Genomic DNA, 19864 nt, shown 5'->3' with positions numbered 1-19864 from the left:
TAAAAATATCCAAAGATGTTCAGTATTTATGAATTGTTTCTAAATAATCAGAGAATAATAGAATCACAGAATGGCCTGGGTTGGAAGGGATCTTATCATCTCATTGCAGCCCCATGCCATGGCCAGAGACATTTTGTAGGCTGATCAGAGCCCCATCTAACTGGCCTTGAACATTTCCAGGGATGAGGAGTCCACAAAACTTCTCTGGAAACCTGTGCCAAGGCCTCACCACCCTCTCAGTAAAGAATTTCTTCCTAATACCAATTAAACTTACCCTCTTTCAGCCTGAAGCCATCCAGCCTTGTCCAATCTCTAGGTGCCCTTCTGCTGGGAAGTTCAGCAAGGTCTCCCTGGAGCCTTTTCCTCTCTAGGCTGAACAGCTCCAACTCTCTCAGCCTTTCCTCACAGCACAAGGAGTCCACACCTCTGATCATTTTCATGGACTCACTCCAACAGACCAACATCACTCTTGTGTTGGGGACCCCAGAGCTGAGTGCAGCTTTCCAGGTGGGATGTCCTGAGAGCAGAGTAGGAGGGTAAAATCACCTCCCTCGAGGCTGCTTTGAAGGCAGGTGTGGGCTCTGTTCCCTTTTTCAACCAGTGGAACTTCAGCAGCCTGCCATGATTCTCAGATATGATGGACAGCAGCTTAGGGCAGCTCCCTCAGAACCTGTGGGTGTTTCTCATCAGGCACTGTGCACTTCAAGGCTCTCAGCTTTTCTCAAACCCAGTCTTCTTCTAGAGAAAAACAACAGCAGGGCCAAGGACAGCAGTCTTTATTCAGCATACCCCTTCCATCAAAGTCCCTCTGGCTCCATAAATCATTGAGAATGTGCCACTCTGGCAATCAGGCCGTGGGGCTGTTACAGAGCCAGAAATGTTACTTTATTGAAGCAGGGGACAATCCCCCAGGACAATTCCTTCTGCAGAACATCACTAATAGTACCAGACATGAACAAAGAGTGATGCAGGCTCCATCCTGGCACCATCTTTGGATGAGAGGGGAACGTTCCGGTAACCTGCAAAGAGGATGATACTTTATTAGTGTATCAGCCACAAATATTATGATGGAGTGTTTTTATGATCATCTGTGCAAACAAGGCATCATTTAGGATTCTGTAAATAGCTCCTTAAAATACAATGAAATTATACAGGACCCAAACACTATTTGTGCTGGTTTTTCTCCTCTTTCTATATATATATATAGTAATTCAATTCTGGTATTTTTAGTCACACAGTGAAAAATGTCAGTGTTTTTCAGGATGTGGGTTTTTTTCAAATGGAAGACTTTTATCCCAGTGATATTTAAACATGGGCAAATCTTGCATTGTAACATCCAAGGTTATGTGCTGCACACATTGTTCTGATAGCAAATGAAATCAACATGGGAAGCAGCAGTGATAGTGGCCACAGAATGGTCTTGTAGCAGCTGTGCACTGTCCAGCTGAGGCAGAAAAAATTGAAGTGTAAGATCATCTGCCATGACATCTCAAAAAGTTGATTTCATGTGAGTAATTCACTTTATCAAAGGTAAGTCATGCCACCAGAAACTACATGTTCATCTGGTTGCTTTAAGCATTTGCAGGAGCCATAGTTCTCCAGTTCAAACATAATTCACTTACCTGCTAGGAAAACAAAACAATCTCTTCTTCAAAACCCCAGCCTCTATTGCTTTATCTGACTAAATGTCCTTTATTTCATAATAATAAACAATGTCACTTTCCATAAAACATGTTCTGTATTCTTTCTGTCTATATATAACTCCAGTTATTTAAGTAATTCTCTGTTTTGTATCAGCATCTGTGGTTCTGAACTGCAGATTTTAAAATCCTTCTTTAGGTGCATCTGGATGCCTGTGGAGTCTTTGGGATCCACATTCACCTGGGTTTGGAATTTCTTGCTTCTTTTATACAGAATCATAAAATTGTTTAGGTTTGAAAAGGCCTCTGAGATCATCAAGTCCAGCCTTTGGCTGATCACCACCTTGTGAAGCAGAGACTGGCACTAAGTGCCACATCCAGTTGTTGCTTGAACACCTCCAGGGATGGTGATTCCACCTCCTCCCCGAGCAGCCCTTTCTGATGCTGGACAGCCCTTCCAGTGACAAAACTCTCCCTGATGTCCAACTGAACCTTCCCTGGCACAGCTTGAGGCCAGTTCCCCTTGTTCTGTCATATTAACAGAATTTCCCCTGGTATTTAAGGCTCAGATTCTGACCAGCAGATATTAAAGCTGGTTTCAGACACTTTACATTTGAGATCAGTTTTTAAGGCATGGATAAAGTTTTTGGAAGGCTTGGTTGATTTCCTATCCAAAGATACATTTCAAGGACTAAGATTAATTTCTGAAGACTTGTGTTCTAGCCCCTACCTACAGAATATTCTACAAAGTGTCCTGAGAGAAGTAAAACTTCTTTTTTAATTGAAATTACTCCATTTTGCATTAAATAATAACTGCTCATGGATCCCATGATAACAGAGGCAATAATTGAATTCCTGTCCTGTATTAGTAATTCTCTCCATGGCAGATTCATTGGCACCAGGACTGTAACAGAGGATCCCTCCCACCCATCTGCCTTTAACCACCCAGGTAGAGAATTTTTCTCAATTTCTGCCCCTCTGAGCACAGCTATATAATCACTACATGGAAAATCAAATTCTACAGCTGGACAGCAAGCATTCCTCCCCAGTGCAGTCTAGAAGTAGTTGGGAATCTGCTGCTGGGGAAAGGAATGTGGATATAGATTTGGATCCTTTCAAAAGAAAATGCAGAGGAGGGAGGAAATGGCACAACTTTGTCCTGCTGCCTGTCAAAGAAAATAAAAAGATGTAAGCACTGCTCAGCTTCTGGAAGGAACTTGCCCTCAGGGACACCTCAGGGATGTGAATCCTGGGGACTGAGGGACTGTCCTGCAGTACAGATCAGAGCAATTGGAGTGCTGAAGACCTAGACTGAATCCTAGCTCACCCTTCAGCATTTTAGGCAGTTCTTCCCTTGTCTTCTTGTTGTAACTCTCCCTGCAAGAATATTATTTTCCCATTTCACTGTTTAGAGAGCTTGGGTGCCTAAAGCAAAACCATCGTTCCAGACCTGGTTTCACAGGTCTCAATGTTAACCAGTGCAATAAATTTTGCAATTATTTATCACTTCACCTCTTGGAAGCATTTTATTTATGGCCTCTGGGGATCCTGATGGCAAATTACTCTTTTTAATGTTGTGTTAAGTGGGGATTGGGGCAATTTGTTTGGCATCATTTATAGTTTTTGTACCTAGACTCATTCCCTAGCATTTCAAATTACTCTACTAAAAATATTTCCTCAAAAATCTACTGCACTTTTCCAAAACACGAATTCTTCATTTGTGACCAAAATTAGTCCTATAGAGACATGAAGCCACACTGAAAATTTGCATGCAAAAAAGCCTCAATCAATAATTTTGCATGCAAAAAAGCCTCAATCAAAAATACAAGCAATTTGTCTGATATCCAAATTTGTCTCAGACATTCTGAGTCGGTGGGTTGAGTTTTCTTTCATTATCCAGAAGTATACAATAAAAGGAAAGTAAAAGAATATCAGTGTAAAAATTTATGTTGTAGAAAAACAACTGAGTTCTAAGAGTAATCTCTTTGTTCTTCTATAATTCCTCAACCTCAAATAAGAATCACAAACAGCTTTATGACTTCCAAACACAAGGGGAAAAAAAAGCCATTTAAAATCCTGTTAAGCTTAATAAAAAAGGCACAGTGCCTGTTGCCAGCTCCAATGTTTTGCCTTCCCATCTTTATTCACTAATAAAAGCTGTTTGTTTTGTCAGAAATAGCTTTGGAAAGCCTGTGTAGTAAACAACCATTTTACATAAGCCTTTCTCCTTGGCCTATTGACTTCTGTGTCTGCTCTTTATGTGCAGCCTATTCATTACAAAGGTTCCAGGAACTCTACTGGCTTTACAAAAGAAACTCCAGCAATAAAATTGCCATAAATATTTTGCCTAATTTATATCCATTGTTCTCCAACCTGAAAAGTTGCAGATAGGTTACCTGAGGGAGTTTTGGTGGTTTATTTTGTTTTAATTTGGTGTTAGGTTTTGAACTTATCTGAGGAGGAAGTGCACAAAACTGTTGCATTAAAATAGCCCTGAGCAGTTTCCATCTAGAATGGAACTGCAGTGGGAATAATCCCCTGCCATTAATATTGTTTTGATTTCAACATCATGGATTTGCATGCAGAGAATACAATTATTTCAAAAAACAGAGAGTACCTTTTATTTGTTTAGTCACACAATTGTCCTCTAGAAAGCAGGCATGGTGCTGTACTCCCTCATGCTACAGCAACAACAAAAGGCTGGAATATTGCAGATTTTTTTGAGCTATTATAGGTTCCCATAGAAGCATTACCTGTATTCAGGCACATCACAGGTAAGGTGTACTGGCCCAGGAATTCCTTGTTAACCAGAGAGATCTCATCCTCCACACAGAAGCGTATCATTGCCAGCTCTGGAACTTGGATGGTAAAATTGAATGTTTCATTCCATTTAGGGCACAAAGCTATTGAAAAGAGAGAGGAAACAGGATTAAAATATGATTTCTTTTTTTTTTTTCTACTCAATAACTGAATTATTGTACCTGCTATCAATAGTCTGAGCTGGTAATGAGTCATTCTTTTTCCCTAGATATCTCTGGCTATTTCAATAAATAATGAGACTCCCACTGGCTGTAGTGGTGCCAAAGCCTAAGGCAGTTGGTGTTATCCCTTAAGAGAGCAAAATGGCACAAGGATGGCCAGGGCAAGAACTTCTGCTCAACCTACATTTTCCTATAGCCATACCAATTTCATCCTTTTGCCAAAGTTTCTCCTTTCACAGTGTTGGAAATAAATAAATTCAGATAGGAAAAGGTGCACTTGACTAGAAATACAAAAAGAGAATATGGAATAGAATGGGGTTACTTCGTCTTTAGCAATGTTCATACAGAGAAAAGAATTTCAGGGGATGATTTACAACAGAAGCCATCTAAAATAAAGAAAAAGGAAGAAGACAGAGGTACAGAAAAAGGGAGATCACACAGAACTTTTAGTCTGAGACATCAAGATCTATATTAGAAAGATAAGGGAGTGCTCAAAGACAGCTACAAAGAGTACACACTTCACCTGTCAAGCAATTAAGGGATTACTCCTACTAGAGACTTCAAATGAGACAAGTGACGAAGTTACAGCAACTGCTCAAGATAAAAAAGTCTAAATTTACCAATTTGTGTATTGGTTTAGGCTGGGATAGGATTAATTATCTTCATATGAACCCCTGTGGTGCTGCATTTTGTAGTTTTGACCCAAACAGTGCTGACTACACACCAGTGTTGGGGTGTTGCTGAGCAGGGCTTACACAGTGTCGAGATTTCTGTCTTCCTCACTCACCCCAGTGAGGGGCTGGGGGCAGCCAGGAGGGGACACAAGTGGGACAGCTGAGCAAAGGGATGCTCCTTAGCAGTGGTGTCATGCTCTCAGCTGGGCAAAGGAGGAAGGGAGGGCGTTCAGAGTTACAGTCTCTCTTCCCAAGTGACCACAAAGCTCCATAACAGAGCCTTGTTTCCCTGGGAATGGCTCTACCCCTGCCTGCCCAGGGGAAGTGGTGGATGAATTCCTTTTGCTTTCCTTGCCTGTGCAGATTTTGTTTTGCTTATTAAACTGTCTTCTTCTCAACCCAAGGGTTTTCTCATTTTGGCTCTTCCAGCCCTCTTCCCATCCAACTAGGGAGAGCAGTTCTGTGGGGCTGAGCCCACAGCAGTGTGCAGAACAAATTCCATCTTCCTTTGGGAAGGGAGAGTGCTCCCAAGGAGGAGTTTGTGCTTCCATAATCTACCAGCCTAGAAAAGTGGAGAACAGCATGAACTTTTGCCACAGATTTTGTGCCAATTTTTGTGCCAATTTCTCTCTATTCTAGAGAGAAATTATTGCATTTTCTCTAGCAGCTCCTTGGGATGCAAAGTTGGTGATTCCTTTTAAATTGTTGTCATGCTTTGTTCACAGTCAGGAGACTCAGACTGTTGCTCACCATTGCTTCTTACAACACTGGATTTCTTTCTTGTTTGATCCTCTGGCACACCATAGATTTCTATCTGCACCATGGGGTCAGCTTTGTTGGTCTTTGACAAACTGCTGGGTGGTAACTGATGGCCACTGATCAGCTGGAAAATTCAAATTGTATTGAAATTACTGTAAGAATGACCTGTTCACCACAGCCATTTAGTAGCCAGAATAGAAACAACTTCCATAAGAAATTACTTTAAGTATATACCAGACATAAACTGTGTATTAAACACATATTAAACACAGTGCAATCAAGAATATGGTGCTTCCCATCTAATTTAATTTTTTGATAAAAAAAAAGTCCAAACTGAGCTTGAATAGTTATAGGGATGGGACACATATAACTTTTCTGAGCTGCCTGTGCCAGTGTTTCATACCCACTTCATATATATATATATATATATATATATATATATATATATATATATAACAGATATCATACTTTAAACAATATTTTTCAGGTTTTTTTATTCAATACCTTCACGTAATCAGTCTACAGTGCTTTTTACATTTTCTACTACCAAGCTCATGAATTCCCATGTCACCCACTGTGACATCAGCACTGTGCTACAGTATGTAGCAGGCTGCCCCACTTGTGCCTCATCCCTTGCACAGGAACACAAAACTCTTCATTTAGGAGCTTCCCGATGGTTTTCTCCTTAATTTAGTTAGCTACCTGGGAATTTTGTCTCAGACTGCCCTGTAATCTGGCACCCAGCCTAAGAAAGGATTTATAAAAGTCACAACTTTGTCTGCTTTTTATCACATTTCAGGACACCTAGGAAAGAGTATACATCTGTGCAGTAATCAGCTTTTTAGAAATCAGTGTATGAAATGTATTGAGAGGGATATCAAAGCCTGAAAGCACAGGTGACAGAAATGACTCCTGAGCCTGGGCTTAGGACTAAGCATCATAACAGATTCTTGTTCCCTGTCAACCACCCAAACACTTGAAACCCACAAATTCCATGTTTGCTTAGGTGTTTTCTGTAACACCTTGCTCCAAGAGAAGTTCTAGAGTGAGATATTGAAGAGTAGTGGCTTGGCAAACACTGATGCCCTTTGTCCCTCGGGAACAGCTCCTGCCTTCAGCAGAAAGCTTTGCAATCACTGCTGGGCTGCCCACCCAGAACCTGGGACGTGCCTTGCATGTCCTGAATGCCACTGCCCAGCCCTGTGGGATCCATTGGTCTAATTTCCCCCCGGGGTGGCAAAAGTGGGAGTTCCTTTAAGCACACTATGACCCAAATCCATAAGTCCAATCAATTTTTGAGATCCAAGGTGTAGCAGACATACAGAGATGTAGAAATTGTTAGGCTGAGAAGACTCTTTATGAAGCACCTTGAATATCTCTGTTTCTGCTTCAAGGGCTCTATGCCTCTTGTTGATGGGAATTGTGGCACATCAGGTTAAGGATAATGAATTCAGCAAATTCAGGCCCTGTGTGATTTTTCTGTTCTTCATTCATTCATTCTGAGAGATTTACCCCCCAGATGTTTTCTATCATTGCTTTCTGTTAAATCATTTCTCCATTCAACTGGTCAGTAATTTTTTCAGCAGAAGCTGCTTTTCCTTAGACTCCTGCTCCCAGTTCCTTTTGTCTTCAGCCAGCATTTCCTGGTTTTTGCAGCTGGCTACAGGTGGGGGTCTCTGTGCCCTTCAGTCCCTCAGCCAGTGGGTGCCATTGCTTCTCTGCAGCTGCACTACCCAGCCTAGTCTCAGCCTAAAGTCTCAGTCTCAAACACTGCCTTTCTCTTCTCCAGCTCCTCCCAACTCAGACATTCCTTTGCATTTACAATTATTTTATCTGTCTCCTGCATTACAATTTGGGGTTTCTCCTCATCCTAATTCCAGCTTCATACAAATTAAGGCTAAAATAAGTAATGTATTTTCCTGGCTGCCTGAACTCATCCAGCAATGTCTGCTCACAATTGGTATGCTCACTGTCAGGACACCAAAATGCTCTTGATTAGGTGAGTGCATTATGTAAGCATTTTATAATTGTCTCTGACTATTGTTTATCTCCACTATTTATTACTCTGAAAGAAACAAAATAGCAATTACAACTAATTATATGCTAATTAAATAGCATTTATGCAAGTGGTATTCTGTATAATCAGAAATACTACTTTTTCATTGGGAAAATGAGTTTTCCAATTATTGAACAATTGTAACAAATCTACTTGACCTCAAAAAGGGCTTTTCTAACCATTTATTTGTAAATGACATGCATTTCTAGTATTTTTGGGAAGTAAATCACATTATAATTTGAGAGAAGTTGAAATAATTCAAAGACTTATCAATTCATCCCTCCTTTCACACTTATTTATACCATTTTAGGATTATAAACAGTCTTTTATGTATGCAAGGAACTTAATGAGACAAAAGAAGCATAAAGCTTCTTATCTTATGTTTAAACATTTCCATTTTTCAATTACCATTATAATAATACACGTGGTGTTGTTGATATTGAAAGAAATAACATCCAAAGTGCACATTTGATTTCTGTGTTTTCAGTTCAGTTTCCACAAGCAGAATTGGCTGGTCCCTTTGTCAGCTACATTACTTATATTTCTCTATACAGCATCATGAAAAATCATGTATTTACAGACTCTTAGAGGCTCTGAACCCCTACAGATTTTTAGCAAATATAAGTGAACTACAGATGGGAAAGCACCCAAGCAACAGTTGATACTATATGAGAGTTTTACCATCTTGCTGAAAACATTAGTTCCCAACAAACAAGAATGGGAATAAAATGGAAAGAAATAAAAAAAAAAAAATAGATAACAATTGCATCTGAGCTACACAGCATTTGTTTTCTCATTTTGATGGAGCAAAGCAACACTTCAGTAGTCTTACCTTTATTGACAGAGACATTGGTTTGCTGTATCCTCCCACATTTCGGGGTGTAAATGAGGTATTGCAATCCCTCAGGAATTCAGGTTTCAGCACATAGCCACAAGCACCATTGTCCAGGAATTTTCCATCCTGCAGTTCCATTGGTAATCCCCGTGTCTGGAAGTTTAAGGCCACTGTAAAATTATAGCAATATTGATTTTAGTGATTTAGGTTTGATAACATTTTATAAAACAAATATTAAAAAAAAAAAAAAGGAAATGAGCCTAAGATATCTCTATGTCTCAATTCATATGTAAGATCTTATTATTTCCCTTAAATTAAGTGATACTCAATATAGACCCTTGCACTCCAAAGCTGCTAACAAAGCTCTGGTACAGAAGTCAAAACCACAGGATTGTATCTAACCTTAGTTATGGTGCAGAATTCATCACAAAAACATCTCACCCAGAAGATCAAGAAGCTTTAGTTTACAGTTAGAATACTCAGTGAAGATACATATAACTTTATGGAACTAGAAGCAATTTAAAAACTGTTCTTCAATTTATTTGAGCACACACTCTCTTGGAGTTTAATCCTCCAGAACTGGTGATTATTGTAAGAATACACCTGACAGATTTTCCTCTCCTTGGCTGTTCAAAACATTTTTGGATTGCTGCAGCATCAATAATAAAATATCACACTTCTCATCAACAGGATATTGTAATTCATGAGACAAAGCCAACATTGAAATAGACCTGTTTAATGAAATTTTTCCTGTTCCAGTACATTGGATCTTCCTGTCACATTCAAAACAGAAAATGCAGGTGTCAAATCAGCAATGAATTATGACACTATGAACCTATGACACGTGTTAAACAGAGAATAATAAGAAGTCATTTACTTAAAATGATGGTTTGGTAGGAATGAAAAAAGGCTTTAGGCAGTTCAAGTGTCTCCTCACAATAATTCATGAAGAGGACCTTATTTCATGTTCCTATGAGATAATATGAATGTATTGAGTGAACATTTGACATAATGCAAAAATCCTTAATGCAAGTGGAAAACACACAAAATTGTTTTCACTGCAAAAATTATTTGTTCCTTCAGTGCTTTGATGATCCTTTCAAAGCTTTCTGTAGTAACAGGACAAAGAGGAGTGAAGCAGCTGGTACAATGGACCTGATATTTGCACTACACATGTTTGTGGTGGGGTTACTTCTGGAGAGCTCCAGCCTGCTTCCATAGTCTCAAAACCAATTAGTGGCTGGAACACAGGAAGTGCTCCCAGAGAGCATCATCTGTTTAATCTGAAAGGAATCCCATCTGTGCTAGCTAAGATTGCTCTGCATCATGAACTAACTTGCAGCAAGTAGGAGCAACTGGAAACCTTGCCTAGAAAAACCCCAAACAAACAAAAAAAACCCTGAAACAAAACACAACATGCACTCCTGCTCTGAGCTAAGTGTTAATGTAGATGCAGGCATGATTTTATATTAATGTACACAGGAAATTTGTTTTGCCTTTAACAACAGAAATCAAACTTCAGAGTGTTATTACTGCCCATTGCACACCATGCCTTTTCTAAAGAGGGTAAGTGTTTTCTTGGTATGGCTTTGGCAGTGGTTCCCAGTTTGCTCTTTATGGTTCAACACATCATCCAGAAACAGCCCCAGCTTTGGTGCTCTATGGTTGCCATATTTTAATACACTGAATCAAGCTGTGCAGTGGATGCTACAAGAGCTGCAGCCCTGAGGCCCCTGGAAATCTGAACTTCAGATAAGCCAGGATCTCTCAGACCTCAGTGATTCCTAGGCCACACTTCCAGAATACCTGGTTTAAAAGTGCAGCTGAAATTAGGCACATCAAATAGTCAGCTTCAAATAGCAGCTTCCACATGATGAACTGAATTACATGATTGCACATAATGAGACTATTGCTAAATTTACCAAGCTTTATAGGCAACTAAGCAGGGAAATCTGATGTAACAACAGCAACAAGCAAACGAGAATACTTTATGCTTTATCATATTAAGAAAATTACTTTTGCAACACAAGTGAAGGGCAATGTTATTATGGGTTCATATCTTCAAACATCAGAACTGTGTTTTCACTTAATTTAATTTGACCTTAGAACAAGTTAAAAACACATGGAACAGTAGTTTTAATTTACCTACTGGTTTCTTTGGATTGCAAGTTTTAACATGATTAAGCAAATGTGAGATTTTGTGTCATATTCTCTGAGATGCAAACCTCCACTAAAACTGTTTACAGGGTTCATAGCTGCCTGGGGCCTCCCAGGGCACTGCTTTATGGTGCATTGATGCAGTTTTTCTTTTTAATCAGGTGCAGTTACAGCCCTAACACTTCCTGAGAAATGGCAAGGATCATAAACTAAAAGCTGTGCCTAGCAGCATGGGCTGAGCAACATCCTTCTGCAAACAACCCTGGATTTCTACCCAGTGTTTCATTTCAGCTCTGCTGAATTCAAGAGCAGAACTGTCAGTACCGTCCTTTGTACTGTTGTTTTATGAAACAGTATAAATATAATGTATGAAGAGGGATTTAAACAAACAGCTTCTTTTGGAAAGAAGCCTAAATGAGCTTGCCATGAAACCATCTGAGCAGTACATAATTTTAATGCATGGTTTTCAGGGGGAAATAAAGGCATCTGAAGTTTAACACTGTGTACATGAAACTTTCTCCTCAGTCCTTTCATTAAGTACCAAAAGCCTTTGAATATTGACATAAAAATCAAAGCAGCACAGCAAAGCCTGGGGAACAACCTGAGCAAAGGAATTCCAGGTGATTCCTGCACCTGAAGTGGATTTGAGTATTCCTGGAACCATAAGGCTAAACCTCCTTCAGATCAGAGTGTTTATTACTCAAATCATCCTGCAAAGTGCCAAAGCTGCCATGGCTGTCCCAGTTAGCCCAGGTGTAAATAACTTCATACTGCAGGGTGGGAGATAGCCCAGCCCCAAAAAGATGAGCCAATCCATAACACACAGAGGAATACTGTTTTTCACCCCAAATCTCTGTATCACAAGCAATTACCTGAAGTCAGTCCCACCACTAATTGCAGGACTAAAGACATTCTAAATATTCATATGCAGACCCTTCCATATACACCACCATTCAAGACATGATGTGCAGACTAAGAGCAAAAGCTCCTTAAAACCAAAATGATCACTGTGACTATGATTTGAAGGCAGTTGAGGAAAACTGCTCATCTTTTGTCTGTGATCCTGCCTCTCATTAATATTCCTAGTGGGACTTTTAAATTGTAATTTTTTATTTTTTGCTCTTTGCTTCCTGGTTTCATTAGCTATATTACAACCAAAAGGTTTAATGTATTTTCCCATTTAAATGGGAAGATTTTAAAATGGATAAGGACACATTTGTGACCAATTTTTCTTAAAATGAGTTACTTAATTGCATTTTATGCCATTTAAAAATGCATCTCAATATGTATTAATTTTATGCCATTTCAAAAAATGGCATGCAAAAAGCACTCAGTGCCAATGTTCCTATCTCCATGATTTACCTCACTCAAGTGAATCTAAAGAGATATAATAGATCACACTTTTATCAGCCTTGTCCTCCTCTCAGCTCTTTCCAATTGTCTGTGTTCTTCAAGTGGGCCACTCACCATGAATGCAACAAAAATCTATGCCTCAGATATTCAAAATCTGAGCTGAATTCTGAGCTGAATTTCACACAGCCTGGGAAATACTATTGAGACCAGGATTGTGTCCTAATGCTCTGGGATGCTGCCACAGCTTATGGGATGATCCATGTGACTGGATTTGAGGACACTGCTCCCATCCCCATCAGCACTCCCAGCTGGGCATGGCTGGCTGGGCTTTCTTCTCACATGCAGGTCACAGCTGCACTCAATCCATCTCTGCCCAAATTTACAGAAATACTTCACAAGTCCAAGAAAGATGGAGTGAGACTGTTTACAAGGGCATGGCAGGACAAGTGACAAGGGCTTCAAAGTGAAAGGGAGTAAACCTGTGAATAGGTGGGACCCCACACAAACTTTATGAACAAGGGTTTTGGTCTAGCAGACCAAAAATAAAGAAAAAAAAAATTTTCTACCTGAAAAGAAATAAAGTATACAATGATTATTCCCTTACAACACAGAGCAAGCTTATTTGGAGAGTATAAATTTTGGCATGCAAAGTCTCACCTCTCTTCCTGGCCAAAAAATATTGATCAAACTGTATTTTTCCCCTTCCCTAACAGACTCCAAATTTTATTAAGCTTAATGATAATTTCTGGTTTTATTTTTCACCTACACATTTTGAAATGGTTGCTTTTATCCTACAGAAACTTGATTTCTGAGGGATTCTGCCATAGGAAGAGGCACTGCTCCTCTGGGAGCTGAGTAAATGCATATCTGTGTGACATAATGTGCTGAGAATGTGCACTCAGTTTTTTTGTGTTGTCTCCAGGCCAGTTTAATACTGTGGCTCTATGGCATTAGAAATGTGAAGCTTTCAGTCACACAGTTCATAATTGCTGACATTGTTCCTATTTAATTACAAGTAGTTCCACTGGAAAAAAGATGGCAGGTGATTAAAAGTCATCCATTGTCCAAGTATATCTGCAAAGGGTTTAAGTAAGGATCCTCTCTTGTGAGGTTCTCATGGGAAAAGTACCTAAAGCATTTCTGATAAATTATCAGATCTAAAAATCTAAATTGATTTTTGCTATCTAATTAATGTGCCAGTCTGACAGTTACACTTCAAAGTCTGAGCATTTTTTGGTTGTCATTTGACCAATTTTACACCTGAAACTTTTCCAAAATAATTTTAAAAATTTATTTAACTTGTGATTCTTGGCAAAACAGTGAATATTTTCAACTTCCTATTCTTATTTTAGTCTGAGTCACTGACAGGTTTTAGAACAAGATCAGCAAGGACTTCAGAAACAATTGTGTTCCTGCAATTTTTTCCCTATCTTCCTTTAAAATTTATTAGGCTTCACATAAATTATTTACTATTCTATTGGTTGTCTGCAGTGAAGACAGCTGGAAAAACTGATAAAATGGAATTTCAATGTTTCTTTGCTTTTAAGTGAAATTCCAGCATCTATCACACACACCAAAAACTGCCTAAAAAGAAGCAGGCTGCAGAGTGGCCCTGGAGCTTCTTCACAAACCTGGCAGTAGACACATTTCTGCAGAAGAAACATGAAACCTTCATTCAAAACAACTCCCAGCCTTTGGAGCCATTCCAAAGGAAAGCTGAGTGAATTTGGGGAGCTTCAAATATTGAATTGTATTGTCCCACCTATTTACACATGAATTAGCTTTACCTCTTGAATTAGCTTCACTCTGTGAAGATTAAATCAATGAAGTTCAAGGGACAACATTAAAAAACCCAAACAAACCAGTCCTCTAGTTTTCACTTCCTAAGGAGGTATTTTTGGACATTAAAGCCAGTAGAAGACAGCAATAATATAGATATTGACACAGAACCCAAGCAGGGTCAGATTTGAGTCATTTTGATTTGCACAGGTGAGGCATACCAAGATCAAAATTACTTGGTTTCTTTTCCCTTGGTTGCTCCAGAGATAAAATCAGAACTAGTTAGAGAGCTCTTTATCATTTCTCTTTTCATGCATTATTTTTTACCAGATTTTGTAATATTACTGCACACAAGATTGAGCCACACAACAGATGTGACAAAATTACCGAGCAACATTTCAGTGTCATAGGCCAAAACAAAAACCACAGTAAGAAAAAAACCCATCATACAACTTTCACAGCAGTATATAAATTTTATGCACTCTCCAAAAAGCACATATGGGATCTTCTGAACAAAATTCTGTACCTGCCACGCTGTGGCTTTCTCCTGTAACTTAGGACATGTTTTGGTCATTCCTGTAGAGTGCTTTGATACATCTGTGATGTTTCATACTGCATGGAAATGCTATATTCAAAAGGATATTTTAGTCTTTCTATTTTTATTTTCACTGAGGCTTGCTTTTGTTTCAGATTTTTTGTTGTGTTTCTCAGTCAATATGAAACAACTGATATCAATTTATTTCAATAAGTGTCCTGAATTTTCTTTCCCTGTATAAATCTTTTCATTTCATTTCATTTGCTAAATAAAAAGGAGACATGGATATGCCAAACCAGTTGTTTCCAGTGCCTCACTGCAGCTGTATGCAGAAGGCATACTAATTTTCACAGACTATGGAAGTGGAGGTTTTCCTCCATAAAACCTTTTTTTTTTTTTTTTTTTTTTTTTCACAAAACCTCCTGTTCTTCTGAGTCTCAATTCTCAGAGAACGGACAGGGAGCACACAGTGATATCCAAAAGCTATTTTGTGGAAAGTCTGTACTTTCTACTGAGGTTTTTAACTTGCCTTCCTCTGGAAATTAGGTTTACACAATTACATGTCTCATCCTAAGCCCCAACACATCTCGAGCTGTTGGACTGTTTCATCTTGCTTTAGCTGAGTGCCAGGCTGCTCCAAGTTAATGTGCTCCAAGCAATTTAGAGAAAATTGCTGGCAAGGTACTGGCAAGAAGAGAGCATTGCTTTGGGTCTATCACTAAGGGAAGTGAAGGAATAACTCAATTCTCATAATTACAAGATGCAGAGGCCTGGCAGGCAGTATTGTATGTAGGTTTGAACAAAACCTAATGTATTTTCTTTGCCCAGACAGAAAACTTATGGATGTTAAAGGAAACTTAAAGGCAAGCTTGCAGGTGTGGGGAGGAGAAGGGAGTTAAGAAGGGGAAGAGGTGGCATAGGAGAAAATAGGAAAAACCTGGGAGTCCTTTGAAGTGTTTTAGGGAAGTGGAGGGATCACTTCTGTGCATGGGGTGCAAAGCACAAAGGCAGGGAGACAGGATGGGTGTGTGAACTCTGCAGACATGGGACAGACACAAAAAAATCAAAACCCTGTGTTAAATCAGTGGAAGGACATTGGAAGATTCCCTGAGATACACTCACTTGGGGAGTTGCACTGAAGAGCAGCTGTATTTCTGCCAACAGTTATCTAAAGCAGATTAGGGAATCAAGAACAGATCTAACATAGCTTGGAAATAACATGTGGAGAATTGTTTTGAACCAGCCTATTCCCATGTGAAAAATGGAGAGGCTTTTAAGTGAAGATGCAAATGAAGTGACCAAGAGGGCAGATATAACCACTTCCTGCATATTTTTAATTCTTCCAGGAAGGGGCCCAGACCCCCTCTGCACCAAAAGTGGTAAGTTTTGCATATTAATGTTTAGAGTGACTTCTCAATAAAGTACACTCTGAGTAAACAATAGTGTAGTAATTCTGGAAGTCTTCAGTCCTGTCTGTGATCTGACACATGGATATTCTTTGCAGAGATAAGTGTGGAGATTTACAGACTAGAAAGAAAACTAGTGAATTGCAGTATGATAAGACTGGGAGATAATTTCAATTTTAAATTAAGGACCTCTGGCAATTGCTTCCTCTAAGCATGAAACAAACTTTCTAGATTTTAATGGCAATATACAGTGTAGATAGCAATGATAGCATACAGGGAGTGCAGCACCCCAGGTAAATAATCTGACATCACACCAAGTGTGGATGAACCACAAGGACAGAACATAATCAAAGCAATTTCACACAGTGTGGTAATGAGAAGATACTTGGCTAGTCCAGCCCAAGTCCAAATCTGTACTGCAAATAAGCTTTTATAAGGACACTGAAATAAGTAAAATTTATATTAAGCAGTAATTTTGGTACCCTTTGTGTAGTTATGTATAACTCTACACCAATATAACAGTCAGGATGGAGAAGGTAACTTGTCACAGAAGATATATGGGGAGCTGAGAGAGGAAACAAGTGGCAAAGGCAGCCTGGAACAAGGATGGCACAGGCTGCAGGGCCCTACAGGCAGGGTGAAATGTGTGCCTGCCCTTGGCTGAGTGTGTATTTTAAATCACAAGGTGAACCCATACCTGTCACCTCTGAAAACCAGGCCTTGCCTATGGCAAAGTGCCCTGCTCACCCCACAGCCCCCCTCAGGTGGCCTTGGCAAAGACTCACACACAGAATGTACATGTGGAGTATATAAATATATATATTCTGCTCTACTTTACCTAGGGCTGAAGAAGATGTAGAAGGCAGACACAGAAAAATGTTCTGTAACTGAGAATCTTTTAAACTGAAGAACAAACAGATGAAGGTAAAATTGTCTCTAAAGCCATTAAAAAGGACAAAATGCTTACAGGTGAGAGGTTTCTCAAAGCCTGCTGGGTACAGAAGGCATGCCATGCTTATTTTTAACAAACTCAAATAGATAACTTCCAACAAGGAGAAGCAGAAGTTATCATTATTTTGTTGCTCAGGAAACAAATGTGTTGTGCACTGGAAATTAAGATGCTAAATGTATGTTGCATCAATATAAAGGCTGGGTGCTGTGCTGACCAGGAATGTTTGTGTAGCACATCCTGTTCTGGGAATTTTTGGCACTACTGTCAATTGCTGTGCTCACATCCCTGCCCCTGTGCCCCTCAAGTCATAGAGTGCCACTGAAAACCCACAGATCCTTCAGAAGAAACTTCCATTGCTGAGTAATGGAAGCTTTAAAATGTTGAATTGTTATGAATAGGTTTTTTAAATATCCAGTTCAAAAAGGTAGTTTAAAGAAATTAATAAAATATAATAAATTGAATATCTGAGATAAAAAACAGCTCTTTAACACAAAGTGATATCTCTGATTACTAGGGATGAAAAACTGATGAGATATGTGATTTGAAGGAAAGTTTTATATAATAAAAATTTAAAATAATGCCACTGGAGGAAAAGATGTAACCAACATAATACCAAAATATTATAGGAAGCCAGAAACTTTTGTAAAGCCTGGAATGCAATAGTCTTTGCAAAGATACATACCCATTTGACACCCTATATTCCAGAAATCATGAGGATTATAATTTGAAGAGCTCATTCTTGATCCCTTGGGGTAAATCCTTGTAATAAATCTTGTAGTGTGTGAAATAAACTCTTTAACTGATAAACAGAAGAATAAAATCTTGGTAAGAAAACCTTTGTTATTCAAGAGGTCCTATTTGAATAAATAATAAATAATTTGATCCAGCATTTTTAACACTCTATTGTAGCAATGTATTCTCTTTTAACATTAATATAGGGACAACTGAACTATGCCTAAAATCCTATTTTGAAACCTTAATATTTTGTATGTATTTCAATCTGACAGTATTTCTGTATCTAGTGCAGACTTCTGTAAGAAGTTCTTTAACCAAAAATCATTCCTTTAAATGAAATATTCTGTTTCTTCCCCTTTTTGTAGAGTAAACATGATTTCTACACTAAAGCCCACTGTGTTCTCATGGGAAACTGAGACACAGAACAGGAAACTGCACGAAAGTTTCCTCATTCTATAATAGCTCAAAAAAAAAAAAAATCATCTCTAGATGATCTTGGCTTGTTTGCTGCTTGGAGGTTTAAATAAAATGACTACATAATGTTAAGGCCAGGGAAGAGCCCATTTTTAAAAGCCACTTAAATTATTATTTTATATAAACCTCAGTAGCTGTTAACTATTCATGTGTGTTGTTTTTCCTTCTGCTGGCAGTGTTCCCTCCTTTCTCATCTGTGGGCATAGACCACATGGATGTGGGAAACTTCAGTGGCTTCTATCTACACAATTCCTTTTGTAGTAATTAAACAAAAATCTACATTTCCAGGGCTGTCTCTCTGATCTATTCCGTTCTCATCTCATTTTTTATTTGTTTAAGGCTTTTCTTTGTTTGATTTTGGTTTGGTTTGTTGTTTGGGGGTGGTATTTTTGGAAGAGGAGGGGAAGGAGGAGTTCTAGAACCACTTTTCTTAACCCTCCCTCTGCCAGCTGGGGCTGCACCAAATGGAGATGCTCCAGCACAGAGGGAGTTGGAATAATCCAGCTTGGCTGGGATGAAAGTTCTGGTGCAGTGGAGCAAACTGCCTGCTCTGGGGTTTATCCTCCCCATTCATGAGGATTCTCTTATCTGCAGCTCTCACCAAAGCCAGGGCACTGCCAAGCCAACTCCACTGAGTTCTCAGCCTAGATATTGGGAAGGGGAGCAGTGGGAAGGGGAGTGGAATTTATTCCACACTTTTTCAAGTACTGACTGCAACTCCTAAATTATTTGGTGTGGAAAACAATGAATCAAAAGGCAGACATACATTTTGTAGCCTGTGTTAATATTTGTTTTTATAAAAACACACGGAACTAAAACAAAGTTGAATTTCAAATTTCATCACAAAACTAAGAGATAAAAAAAAATTGTTATGCAAAGGACATTTCTAAAACAGTGTTGCACAAAGAACAAAATAAAATCAGACAGCAGGTGTTTTACAGAATTTTAACCCTTCCAATGCCTAAGCACTGAACCAACCATAGCAACAAAGTAATTTTAATGGATTTAAAAGAAAGTACCTGAAGTTCTTGCAAGTTTTCGTGCTACAGCCTCTCCAATTGAATTATTTTCATAGCATTGCTGATGCTGCAGAGAATGGTCAAAGCTCACAAACGTTTGTGATTTGGTATAAATCACAAGGTCTGACAATGCAAGGGCAATCTTCACCTTCTTCATCTAATAATCATCAGATGAATAAAAAAGTCACAATAATGCATATTTAATTGTTATTAATATTGATAATTCAGAGAAACAATCATTTTGGATGCATAAAGCATGAGGAAAATATATCAAAGTTAAGGAATTTAATAAATATGACCTTTAATAGTGAGATTTGATCCACTGAGAGAAAATGGAGGTTATTGTGCCCATGTTTATCAGAGTAATCACAGGGTGAGTGGAGAGATGTTTCCTAGCACAATGTTCTTCTGGATAACTTTACAGTTTTCCTGCTTCTGAGACTGGTTTGAAAATAAATCATTTTTCATGGCTTTTAATATTACTCCTTAAAAATATACCTCCAACTTTT

At 38.8% G+C, this 19864-nt stretch overlaps 1 protein-coding gene across 1 annotated transcript in view; it reads right to left on the bottom strand.

Annotated features, from left to right (window-relative positions):
- Positions 1 to 754: 754 nt before the first annotated feature.
- Positions 755 to 19864, bottom strand: part of PLCZ1 (phospholipase C zeta 1) — a 43266-nt gene continuing 24156 nt past the window's right edge. The window contains exons 9-14 of the mRNA XM_056482465.1: positions 19356 to 19512; positions 17810 to 17926; positions 8943 to 9115; positions 6046 to 6178; positions 4394 to 4543; positions 755 to 1019 (exon numbers count right to left, since the gene is read on the bottom strand). Coding sequence (XP_056338440.1) covers positions 937 to 1019; positions 4394 to 4543; positions 6046 to 6178; positions 8943 to 9115; positions 17810 to 17926; positions 19356 to 19512 — 813 coding nt within the window. The 3' untranslated portion in view covers positions 755 to 936. The remainder of the gene's footprint in view (positions 1020 to 4393; positions 4544 to 6045; positions 6179 to 8942; positions 9116 to 17809; positions 17927 to 19355; positions 19513 to 19864) is intronic.

This window comes from Oenanthe melanoleuca, chromosome 1A (assembly GCF_029582105.1).
Source record: "Oenanthe melanoleuca isolate GR-GAL-2019-014 chromosome 1A, OMel1.0, whole genome shotgun sequence".
NCBI lineage: Eukaryota > Metazoa > Chordata > Aves > Passeriformes > Muscicapidae > Oenanthe > Oenanthe melanoleuca.
Note: the sequence above shows the minus strand (reverse complement) of the source record. Positions and strands in the feature narration are given on the sequence as shown.